Raw genomic sequence first — 12,108 nt, 5'->3', positions numbered from 1 at the left:
GAAAAATCCTCTGTTAAATTACAACCCCCCCCCCAAAAAAAAAAAAAAACAGGGGAAATACAATATAAAACAAATTGCAAGGAAACTTTGTACACTAATTTCTTTCACTATTGACAGACCACGAGATGCTTGTGAACAGAAATTAGTGTCATAAGTGATCAGTAAAAACAGGAGTAGCTGTTGTCTGGGGGGGACAACACCAATTTTATATCGAACAATAGAGATGTCTCCTGCATTAAACACATTTTTTCCATCACAAAATATTGTCATCTTCTTCCCGACTGTCACACTGCCAGTTGGGATCTTCACCTTCAGGCTAAAAGCACCACAACAGCACTGCTTAAAGGACACAAACAATAACTTGCCTTCTTCTCTAAACAGATACCTTACTGATCACCTTAAACGACTTAAGATGAAAAACATCCAATCATTAAACTATTTCACAACCCACTCTGGGAGCTAGATTTTTCTGTGGAGTTCAAGAATAATGTGTAGCTTGTTTTGTGAGAGGAAAAAACACGAGACTATTAAAGTGTTTTGCATGTTTATTAGAAAGATGCGACATTTAAATTGTATTTGAAAACACAACAGAAGCAATGTTGTAGAGTTAAATCCATAATATTCATCTTTCTAATACAAAGCATGTCTCCCTAACAGGCTTACACACAGGGACACAAATGCACAGCGCTTCATTGGCTAATTCAATAATAAAGCAGGCAGCCAGTCGAGTCTATGGACAGGCAGAATGGAGAGTAACTCATCTCTAACAGTCTGCCGTCTCCTGAGTGTTAAAACATGTAAATTTATGTAAGAGCCCATAGGAAACACATATTTACAATACGTTTAGGTAATCACAAGATATGCGAAGAGGCACTCAAGGCCCTGGGGACAAATGCAGTCAATACAAAAATAGTTTTTATGTGTCATTAATTCCCTCTGCATTCCCTGATACATCCCCCTTTTGCCACAGTAATACAGTAATCACTCACAATCGCACAGAAAATTATCTGCACTCATCTGTGGAATAAAAAAGCGGAGGGGCAAACAGGGCGAAGTTGTCCCATTTTAGCTCTCTGCTGCCTCTTTAATGTTCATCTGGGAGCCGCATGGCTGCCGACCATCCCTGCACACGGATGGAGCTTGGCTCCAGCACTTGGAGCAGCTTAATGACAGTGGGAAGTGGATTCGTTTCACACAACCAAATACACACACATATATATATATATATATATATATATATATATATAAACACATTTATATATAAATATATATAAACACACACCTTTTTCATGCTACATTACCTGACCAGGACAACATAAAGGGTCATCGGCGGTGTGATGGCAAAAGAGGCACCTCTGTGCTCACATTAGGGTGTGATAAGAGGAAACATTTCACCTCTGAGTGATGTCAAGTGTAAAACGGAGTCAATCCAGCTATAGTAATGAAAGTTGCACAGATTCAGATGTGAGAAGCCAAATGGTCAAAATAAGTCATTACCTGCCTTTTCATTATCTCCTCCTTTCAGAAAGGAGCATATCATGTTATTAGACAAAACAATCACACCTGATGAATAACCAACAAGCCAAACCCATTTTCACTGCAGAGTTAAAAAGAGCACGGAATTCTGATGGAAATTTGGGTCTCAGTAATGTGAACCTGAAACATCATCTCCATGCATCTGACACAGAGCAGGAGAACATACACTCTGGAGTTCCTGCAATCTTTCTACATATATGCTTAGTGTCCTCTAGTGGACATCGAATATAATATCCTCCTTAGTTACTGTGGACACCTATGGGGCAAAAATAAAACTGCACATGAAAAACACTTAAAGTTGACAAGCATTCTGACTGCTCCATAACACACAGTAGAACTACTGTGTGTTATGTCGGGTGTATCCAGAGTTATAAAAAAGTCCAGGTCCATCAGCTGAAGATGCTGAATCACTCAGAACTTCTGAATCTAAAAGGAGTTCCTTTCCAAAAAGCTTTTAGGGCAACACATCCACGGAAGCACACTTTAAGTAAGCCTCCTCAGCTTGCACAGGTAAATGGGCCCAAAGTTAGCGGCTAAGTGTGGGACCACCATCTCACCCAGGTGGAGGTCAGGAGCGAAGTGAAAGGTGTTCCGAAACATTTGCGTGAGAGGTCGCAGACTGACAACCTGAGTACAGATGAGACCAGGACGAGGAAGGAAGGGAAAGAAAAATGGGAGTTTCTGTCTTTATCATCAGGTAATCCAAATCAATCAAAGTTACATTACTATTAACAGTTACTCTGAAGTGGCATTCTAGGGTTTCTTGTTGATTTTTAAATCCAGGTTAAAAACATTTCTGTTCTCATGTGTCTATGCATGAAATCTGCACGCTATCTTTGAACTTATCTAGACTGTTGCTTGTTTTTAAATTCATTTAAATTATTTTATGTGTTTCTCTTTATGTTCTTTTATGTGTTTTTAATGCTTCTTCCACTCCCTGCTGCAATGCTTTTATTTTATGTAAAGCACTTTGAATTGTTTGTACATGAAATGTGCTATACAAATAAATTTGATTTGATTTGATAGTGTCCCACTAACCTGAAGGTGGATGCCGTGGTTCTCTTGAGCCAAGTATATAGCTTGTTCAACCACAGCCAGGTTCTGGTTTGGAGACAGGGAGCAGGTGGAGTAAAGGATCTCCCCTCCAGGACAAGCAGCTTCGATTCCAGCGCTGCAGTAAAGACAAACAAATGTACGCACATGAACACGTGCATAACCACCCAAACGTTTTGAACACACCTACTCATGCGCAGAATTGCCTATAATAATGACGCCATCTAAACTCTGAAAAGGAATCCTGGCAGACGAAAAAAAAAAAGTCACATGTGTCTTCTTTAAAGCGTTTTCCCTTGATGACAGTTTTTTACACTCTTGACATTCTTTCCACCATCTTGACAATGCAACTATCTGGAATGCTTTCCAATCAACAAATGTGCCTTGTCAGAAGTGAACTATTGAACTTGTAGTGTGTTTGAACTCACAAGCTGTGTTGTATCAAGGTAAAGTTGACCGATTATGTCAAGAACTGCTCATCTAAATAAAGAGATCAAAAACACCAAATTACTTTAAGATGTGCAGGTGAGTCAAAGAAAACTGCAAGAACACTGAATTTGTTTTAAAGTGCATTTACACCAAACTGACTATTATGAAAACTATCCCAGAACACGAAGACCAAAGCTCAACTCTGCTGCAGAGGATAAGTTCTTTAGAGTTACCAGCCTCAAAAATGATCTATCAGCAGCACCTCAGATTAGAGCGTGCATGAGTGTTTCACAGGGTTGAGGTGGCATGTGCATCAAATGTTACGAGACCATTCCCTTCCAGAGGGAGACCAATAAGAAGAATAGGACCAAGAAACACAAAGAATAGACATTAGTAGGGCTGGGCAACGATTAAAATGTTTAATCTAATTAATCACATGATTTCCCTGATTAATCGCGATTAATCGCATTTGTACGCAAAATCCAAAAATGAATTCAAAAGTAGTGTATAGCTTTTAGCATTTAGTTTTATTTTAAATGTGCTGCCATATGAATGAAAGTGCCATAACATTTGTTGTGCAAACACACTTTTAACATCAGCATCTTTCTGTAGTTTTTATGTAGAAGCCTCGCTCCACTGTCTGTTTCCTTGAATGACTTGCTGCTATCAGTTGTGTGTTTTGCCTTTAAGTGATATTTTAGACTGGAACTACTACGCTGAGAAGACAATTCAACTTGGCAGTGTTTACAGATGACTTTGGTTCTGTCGACTCCGCCGTCTGGAAGAACTTTAAAATGAAAATGGCCGAGTAAAAGTTCCGTACCCTTCTCCATGTTTGGTGGATCCGCCGATTACTTTCTTTTCCGGTTCCGCAGCAGACAGCAACAGACTTTTACAAAATAAAAGCCTGTGAGCAACAGACTTTTACAATAATAAAATAAACGATAAAACAGGGGTGGTCCATGGCGTAGTGGGTACAGCAGGCGCCCCATGTACAGAGGCTATAGTCCTCGATGCAGCTGGCCCCGGTTTCAATCCCGCATCGGACAGCCCTGTGCTGCGTGTTGTTCCCCCTCTCTCTGCCCCCTGCTTCCTGTCTCTCTGAACTTTTTCTATCCATTCAAGGCACAAAAGCCCGCCACCATTTTTTTTTTAAAATAAATTAAACATGCGTTAATGCGCAATAAAATATTTATCGACGTTAAAAAATTAGCGAGTTAGCGCAATAATTACAAGTTAACTAGCCCAGCCCTAGACATTAGACAAGTGAGATGCAGGAAAGAAGAAGGGATGGTATCTGATCTGCATGTGTGGTTCCCATAATGAAGCGCGGTGTGGGGCTGTTCTAATCATTCCCTTGCCAAGCCTCCCCATCGGGTAAGTGACCTCAGATGATGATGTATAACACATTTCTGGATTGCATTACCACCAATGAACCTAAAATGCATGTTTCTGGACGGCGGGAGGAAGCCAGAGTACCTGGAGAGAACCCACACATACACGGGGAGAACATGCAAACTCCACACAACTGGGATTCGAACCAATAACCCTTTTGCTGTGAGGTGACGGTGTTAACCACCACACCACGTGCAGCCGTTCATCAGAAATGCACATCGTTGAATTCTATACGTGTTACTTCATAGAAAATAGTCAAAATAAAGAAAAACATATGCATGAGTGGGTGTGTTCACACCAAACTTACAGCAGCAGTTCCAACTGTAGCTGTGGCAGCGTTCGCCTCTCACCGGTCCTGCTCTTACTGAATAAATTGTTGTCATCCTCCAGGAGTGAATGTCTGTCTGTGGTGCAAGGAACATCAACAAGGACCTGAATTCAGAGACGACAAGAAGAAGCAGTGTCTGAATTAGTTATGCCTTTACTCAGCTACTACCAATGGAATTTTCTGAAAAGGTTCAACATTGTTGTGCGACAATCACTTACTCTGTCAAAAGTGTTACTTTCAATCTCCCCCCATTTGGTGCCATCAAAAGAGGTGATGCGCAGATTCTCATCTGTCAAAAACTGCTTAGGAACGTAGCTGTGGAGGACCTTCCTCAGTCGCAAAGTTCGAGACACTGACGAGTCGTTTATGCACAAAATCCCTGTGACATGAACAGAACATAGTGGACGATTAACAGAAGAGCCACTGACAGAGTAATGCTGCGTGTACACCAAGGGCGACCTACGCTGCCTGGTAGCGGAGGTAGCTAGAGAAGCTTCGCTTGAGAATTTGCTTTGGTAGCTTTGTTCGCTCGTGACGTCACATTTAGAATGTTAAATTCTTAAAGGCCCCGCGGCTGTGCAGCACCCGCGCGAAAAAGAACAAAGGAGGAAAGAGAGGGCAGGGACATGAATAAACGTGTTGTTATTTACAATTTGTTATACAAGATATACATCACGTTACAAATTATGTAAAACTACATTAGGTACACCTGAGAAGAGCAGGAATAGCAGAGGCAGCTGTGAAAAATAAAATAAATTCGAAATAAAACTTAATTGCAGTGAGAAAGGTATGCCTGGGGTTACTACACTATTGTATTGAAGCACTCGACACAGCAATTGCAACAGTCTCAGGATTAAACGACTATTGTTTGGATAGGAACCAAACAAGGAAACAACTAGGAACCAAAGTTTACACGTCTGTTTCCGCGAACCCCGCAGATTGTCATTGGTTTTCACCAAACCGCGTCATAGCTCATTACCATAATATTAGCTTGAGTTTAATCGCTGGAATTCGCTCTGGTCGCTCAGTTCGCTCACCCTCCATAGAGAAATAATGATTTCCGGCGCTCAGTTAGCGTAGGTCGCTCTTGGTGTACACAAGGCATAAGCAAGAAAGATTTTTGTCAAGAATAGTCTACTCACTGATCATCTGAGTCTGAAGTAAAGCCAGGGTCTTGCCACCTGGAGCAGCGCAGAGATCCAGCACAGCATGACCCTCCTGAACATCCAATGCGAGACAAGGCAACACAGACGCCGCGTCCATCAGGTAGTAGCCCAACCGGCCAAACTGATCTGGTCTTAAGTCAACAAGAGAGACGCGAGGATTAGACTGCACTCGGGCAAGAGACCACATCCTTTGTAATGAAACATTTTTCAGACTTTTGCTCACCTTGCAGGCTTGAACCGTGTGACATCCCCTCTGGGAAACACAAAGCACTTTATATTTGGGCTTAGATGCAGGGGAGATGGACCCTCAACGTCTCCAGCAGTGGGAACATCACTGGATTCCTCCTTAGCTGTGGGGATAAATGTATTGTCAATTATTAATAGCACTCTGCAGTCCGGGTTGGTCCCAGCTGACTTTAAGCATGCTGTGGTTGAACCTATTCTTAAAAAGCAAAACATTGACCCAACAGTTTGATCTAATTTTAGACCAATTTCTAAACTGCCTTTTATGTCCAGGCTTCTGGAGAAAGTCCTTTTTAGATCAACATCATTTTACAGAGGTCTTTCAATCAGGTTTTAAAGCTTTAAAACAGCCCTTTTAAAAATTTAAATGACCTTTTATCTATCACAGACTCTGGAAATCTAGTCTGAAAATGTAGACCTTAGTGCTGCTTTTGATACGGAAGACCACGGCATTCTTATGTCTCGTCTGGAGCACACTACTGGGATTAAAGGACCTGCATTGAACTGGTTCAAATCTTATCTGAGTAACTGAGCTTGTGCAGTTACTCAGTTACTTTTTTTTCACCAAAAGTTCCTCTCTCATGTGGTGTCCCGCAGGGGTCCAGTCTTGGCCCCTTGCTGTTCTCATTATATATGCTTCCTCCGGACTCAAGGTCCGCAGACCAGATGCTTTTAACTGTTCCTACGTCTAGGCTAAAAAATTGCGGAGAGCGGGCCTTTGCAACACCTGCCCCTAGATTATGGTAGGGATTATGGATTATGGTACCCAAATATGGATGTTTTTAAAACACGTTTGAGATCCCACTTTTATTCATTGGCTTTTAAAACTGACTGAGCTCAGGATTTTAATTATTGGTTTTATTGTTTGATACTATTTTGTTGCTTAATGTTTTATGTTCAGCATTTTGGTCAACTGTTTTTTAAACGTGCTTTACAAATAAATTTGACTTGATTTATGTCCAGGGTGTACCCTGCCACTCGCCCGATGACTGCTGGGATAGGCTCCAGCCCCCCCGTGACCCGACCGACGGATTAAGCGGATATAGAAAATAGATGGATAGATGGATGGATGGATGGATGGATGGATGACTTAGCTCTGATGTCCCATCCTGAGTAAAAAGCAATGAGTCACACTATCTGGTTCACTGAATACTGTACATGCACACCTACCCTCTCCATCTCTGTTGCTGATGAAGTCTCTGCATCCCTGGGCTTGGAGGTCTGCAATGCCAGCATCTTGTGAGAAATTATTGAGAAGAGCTCCGTACTTCCTCTCCGTCAGCAGTGCGACTCGGACTGAAGGCCACATCTGCCCCAGCTGTGCACCGTAGGTCCCATCGAAGTGTTGCAGGGCCAGCTGGGTGGGGGGGTGCTTGGCACGTGTAGCAGCCTGCCCGAAAACAAGGAAGCTGAAACGTCCTCATGCCGATCTTATTCATCCATTCCATGCGAGTTTTACTCTCGATTTATTCAATTCAAAATGTATTTATAGCACATTAAAACAGCCTCAGCTGACCAAAGTGCTTCACAACAGCAACTGCTTCACAAGAGAGTCAAGCAATAAGAATGACTTCATCACAGATAAAAATAAAATTTGAGATAAAATTAGCAATAAAATAACAATAACAGTAACAATAACAATAAAAGTAGCAAGCCAAGGTGAACTCCATTTCAGCTAGTGGAAGGCCAGGGAAAAGAGATGTGTTTTCAGTCCGGATTTGAACTGGCCTAAAGACTGAGAGGACCTAAAAGACAACGGGATGCTGTTCCTATGTTCCTAAACAATTACCTATGATTATATTCAACTACATAAATCATTTACTTTGGCAATAAAATCATCTTCTATCCTTATTTACCTTTTTTTATCTTTGTTGAACTGAACGAGACTAATTTTCTCAATTAGCAAACATCATCAACTGCTTTATAAATCATTCGGTTGAGAACCTACCCATTTCTCTTTCACTCGGTTTCGTCTTGGCGTCAGATTCCTTAAGCATTTAACCTTTCTTAACAGAAGTCTGTTGACGTCCAGGAACAGTGCCATCATGCTGTGTGGCATCTTTTAAGGTCCGACTTTTCTGCTCCATTCACAACAGCAGTTCCGCACTTGAAATTTTCAGATAGGCGGAACTTACACAAACTCGGTATGTCATTGGACTAAATTGACTTCAATACTAGCTCTTATCCAATAAAAAAACGTACAAGCTTTCCTCGTAGTTTCCGGCGTGTGACCGACCTCGCGTCCTCAAACCTGGACACTGACAGACTGGTCCTTCTTTCCGCTGCCTTTCCACAAAATTTCACCGACGTAATCATGGGTTTTGAGAGGAAAATGCTCACTAATGGGGATCCCGACGACGAGGTACTGAACAATATACGATTATGTATACGATTTTTAAAATATGTGTGGGTGTTGGGCCGTGTTACCTAACACTGCTACTCTGTTAAGCTGTGTTTCGTACAAGTTGTGGCCAGCCTTCAAATATACGTTGAAATATAAAATGATATAACCATTAGCCAAAACGGTCAAATAAATTGTACACGAGTTCAAAGTTTAAATAAACACTTTGGCTTCACAGTGATAGAGCAAAGATATGTTCCCTTTCTGTTACAGAGAAATGGCAATAAGACATTAAAACAGACTAAAATAGAAACACTTTCTCCTGATGATTTTTAACATACTGATACGGTTTATTTGTTCACGGTTTCTGAATAACCCTAAATGGCGCAGACCAAACTAACCACAACTTCTGATGCTTGCCACTGACTAGGAGGAAGATGCACCTGCGGAGGAGGAGGAAGAAGAAGAAGAAGAGGAGGAAGAAGAAGAAGAAGAAGAGGAGGAAGACCTGGTTGTAAGTCACATCAATCAAGGAAGAAACAGAGGCTGCGTTCAGACAGCACACTGAAGTGACCCAAATCCGAATTTTTTTTTTGGCCATATGGACCTGTATCTGATCTTTTCATGACAGTCTGAACAGCACAGATCGGATTTTTTCAAATTCGATCCAGGCCACTTGGATATGTGGTCCTAATTCCGATACGTATCTGATCTTTTGCCATGCGGCTGCAGTCTGAACGGCCAGGGCGCATTTATCCGACCTACGCGTCTGAAAAGCCGCTCACATCAGTCCCACCACTCCTGGCTACGACGACGCACCCAAACGTGTCTTTAGATAGACTCTGCCACTGCCCCACAAAAGGCCAGGGCCAAAAGCCTAGCTCTTTTTCTTTTTAATATCCTCTTTAAAATTATGCCGTGATTAATGTGCTGGCTCCGGATGGACAACAACTTTAAAATCGCTTGTAGATGGCCAAGTCCTGCACCCAGCCACAGCAGAAAGTCTCGTAAGATTCTAAAGATTTGTGGCTTTTAAACTCCTGCATAGTGTAGTAACTTACACCAAAGACAAGATAATTTACTATGTCCATATATGTGCACGGAGGTAACTGGTCCAGGTCTCTGTGCCATTCTGCTGCAGGGAGCTCGTAAGGATCAATATTTTGGATGCTCGAGAGCTTCTCCAAATACCGCTGCTTTGCGCTTGTAATAAGCTTGTCCCTGTAAGGTCCCTTTTCTTTCTGCATTGCTTTGCTTTCTTTCTTTTTTTAATTGTATTCGTCTCTGTCCTGCCGAAATGATAAATGCGGGAAATTTAAAGATATCTGGAATATATTGGCTCGCCTCCGTTAAGTTCTGATGGCGTTGCCCCTGGCAACCAATAGCGTCTCCTGCCAACATGGCCGACCGGCTCACGTGACTCCTCATTCTCAATATGCATTCCTAGTCTTACCATCCATGTTTACTTCCGCAAACACTGGGCACGCTCATGACGTATGATGTCATCGTACGCTCTTCTGCACATGCGGGATAGTATGGGGCGGTAAGCCGTTCACACAGCAGGCCACATACAGGTCGCATTTAATTGCAATGTGAACGACCTCACAAAAAAATCGGAATTGAGCATCAAGGCCTGCAGTCTGAACGTAGCCAGAGCCTCAGTTTACTTCATTATGTCTTTGATTTGTATCGTATAATGATGGGTCAGAAGCACTTTAAAGCACCTAAATACCATTACAAGGTACTTTTGTGCTAGGTCAGAATTTTCTGCCACCCTGCATTTCCACCACACTGCCATTCAGAGGCAGATTTCCTACTCTTTGATCCTGTATATTTTTATCATAGCTTTGTTTTCTTGTGATTTTGTTGCTCCAAAAATATAAATTTACTCTAATTTGAATTGTCTGCAGCGTTAAAGTAAACACAAATGATGCGATAGCTAATGTTGTAATAATTAGGTTATAATGAAAGCCATCATTCCTAAAGGGCTATTCAGTCAGCAGATTTCTTCCTCTCCATACTTTGAGTTTAGCAAAGCAAACTTTTCTATTTTGTTGTATTGTTCATTTGATGTAAATAATATAAATTGAGCCTTAAATCACTGGTTTAATTCTAAAATCGCCATCGCCACCGTTCTTTGTCATAGTCATGCAAGGCTTTTTTTCCTCTATGTGCTTCAGGACCCTCTAGAAGTGATACGAACCAAGTGTGAGCAGACTGAACACTGTGTGCACAACAGGGAGCGTCTGGAGCTCTGTCAAGCCAGAGTCAGCTCCAGATCCAGCACTGAGGAGGACTGCACGGAAGAACTCTTTGATTTCCTGCATGCACGGGACCATTGTGTAAGTCACACACGAAGGGAAAGGAAAAGATGGCTGACATTTTCCTCTTGTCATTGATTTCTTGATATGAACTTTGTTCGCCCTCCAGTAAAGCTACTTATTGTGCTGTTTTCCTCTTTACAGGTTGCACACAAGCTGTTCACCAATGTGAAATGACCTGCCGTTCCCACACATTGAAGCTGTAGAATCTATTTAATTGTTATCGTTGTACAGTAATTAGCAGCTATGACACCCCTTTGTAATCAGTGTAGACTTCAGTGTAGACTCACTGCTACTTTGCTTTATGGATGCATTAAAAAAGGCGAAGAAGGGCCCAGACTCTCACTTATATAGTCGGATCATATGCTGCTCCGCTAACGGAGTTTACCTCAGGCATGGTCATGGATTACATTGTTCTGACTATAAAATAAAGGTTTTCTTTGGTTTACCTTTAGGTTCATTTGTTAATAAGTCTACTGTGCCAATGATACTGAAAGTTGTTTGCTTGTGAAAACATTGGTTAATGATCGGGGTATATGAGCAATTTTTCATCACAGCATTTGAAATTACTGACCTACTATTAAACCAATATCATTTAGTTACTTTTCTTGTATTTGTGAATAAATCTTTCATCCTATTGGGGAGGTGCAGCAGCAGACTTTGGGAACAATTACTAAACTAACTAAAAAAAAACTGACAAAAACAAATGTGCTTTGAATGCAAGTTTGCCTATATACGTTTCAGTTTCCCTACATTCGTCATATAAAAGGCACCTGCACTGTACACCAATCAGCCATAACATTATGACCATCCATGGGCGTCGCAACCTTGGGGGATGGGGGTGTTTCGACACCCCCACGTTTACAGCAAGATGATTTCACCTTTTTGAATTTTCAATGACCAAATAAAATTTTAACAAATCATAAAATGGGTTTTAAAGGCTGTACCCTCTTTAGAATAATTCCATCCAGATTTGAGCAGTGTAACAATTGTAGTTTCCATACAGGACCTAGTTTAGGATGATCAGAATGCAAAAAAAAAAATGCAGTAAAACGGCCCTGTTCTGCATTTTCACAAATCAGAAAAAGGTTTCACAAATCCCAAACAAGGTTTTAATGAATCTATAGCTTTAGAATTATTCCATCCAGATTTGAGCTGTCTAACTATTGTAGTTTCTATACAGGATCTAGTTTAGGGCGATCAAAATTTAATTTGCGAATCGGAGGCCAACTTCAGCGTCGTGTCTATGGGCTTGATGTGGCGCTTATGTGCCACCCCTGTAACACCCCCACATTT

At 41.4% G+C, this 12,108-nt stretch overlaps 2 protein-coding genes across 2 annotated transcripts; one reads left to right on the top strand and one right to left on the bottom strand.

Annotated features, from left to right (window-relative positions):
• Window positions 1–539: 539 nt before the first annotated feature.
• On the bottom strand, window positions 540–8,227 carry nsun4 (NOP2/Sun RNA methyltransferase 4). The gene is made up of 8 exons (XM_075482425.1): window positions 8,099–8,227; window positions 7,321–7,540; window positions 6,131–6,257; window positions 5,884–6,038; window positions 4,960–5,120; window positions 4,721–4,845; window positions 2,575–2,707; window positions 540–2,163 (listed from the first exon to the last, which is right to left on the bottom strand). Exons 1-8 carry the CDS (start codon window positions 8,207–8,209, stop codon window positions 2,020–2,022), a joined length of 1,176 nt encoding a protein of 391 aa, XP_075338540.1. The 5' UTR covers window positions 8,210–8,227; the 3' UTR covers window positions 540–2,019.
• Window positions 8,228–8,365: 138 nt separating this feature from the next.
• Window positions 8,366–11,260, top strand: LOC142399470 (cytochrome b-c1 complex subunit 6, mitochondrial-like). The gene is made up of 4 exons (XM_075484174.1): window positions 8,366–8,512; window positions 8,922–9,005; window positions 10,672–10,833; window positions 10,957–11,260. Exons 1-4 carry the CDS (start codon window positions 8,465–8,467, stop codon window positions 10,987–10,989), a joined length of 327 nt encoding a protein of 108 aa, XP_075340289.1. The 5' UTR covers window positions 8,366–8,464; the 3' UTR covers window positions 10,990–11,260.
• The last annotated feature ends 848 nt before the right edge of the window (window positions 11,261–12,108 follow it).

Source organism: Odontesthes bonariensis, chromosome 14 (genome assembly GCF_027942865.1).
Source record: "Odontesthes bonariensis isolate fOdoBon6 chromosome 14, fOdoBon6.hap1, whole genome shotgun sequence".
In the NCBI taxonomy this organism is placed as follows: domain Eukaryota; kingdom Metazoa; phylum Chordata; class Actinopteri; order Atheriniformes; family Atherinopsidae; genus Odontesthes; species Odontesthes bonariensis.
This window is presented reverse-complemented; position numbering and strand designations above follow the sequence as displayed.

What these genes read in the sequence shown, in the direction of transcription:
- LOC142399470 (XM_075484174.1), top strand. Translation starts at nt 8,465, where the DNA reads ATGGGTTTTGAGAGGAAAATGCTCACTAATGGGGATCCCGACGACGAG. An exon ending in ATGGGGATCCCGACGACGAG is followed by an intron (nt 8,513 to 8,921) that starts GTACTGAACAAT and finishes GCCACTGACTAG; the next exon opens with GAGGAAGATGCACCTGCGGA. An exon ending in AAGAGGAGGAAGACCTGGTT is followed by an intron (nt 9,006 to 10,671) that starts GTAAGTCACATC and finishes TATGTGCTTCAG; the next exon opens with GACCCTCTAGAAGTGATACG.
- nsun4 (XM_075482425.1), bottom strand. Translation starts at nt 8,209, where the DNA reads ATGCCACACAGCATGATGGCACTGTTCCTGGACGTCAACAGACTTCTG. An exon ending in ACTTCAGACTCAGATGATCA is followed by an intron (nt 5,121 to 5,883) that starts GTGAGTAGACTA and finishes TTCATGTCACAG; the next exon opens with GGATTTTGTGCATAAACGAC. An exon ending in AAAGTAACACTTTTGACAGA is followed by an intron (nt 4,846 to 4,959) that starts GTAAGTGATTGT and finishes CTCTGAATTCAG; the next exon opens with GTCCTTGTTGATGTTCCTTG.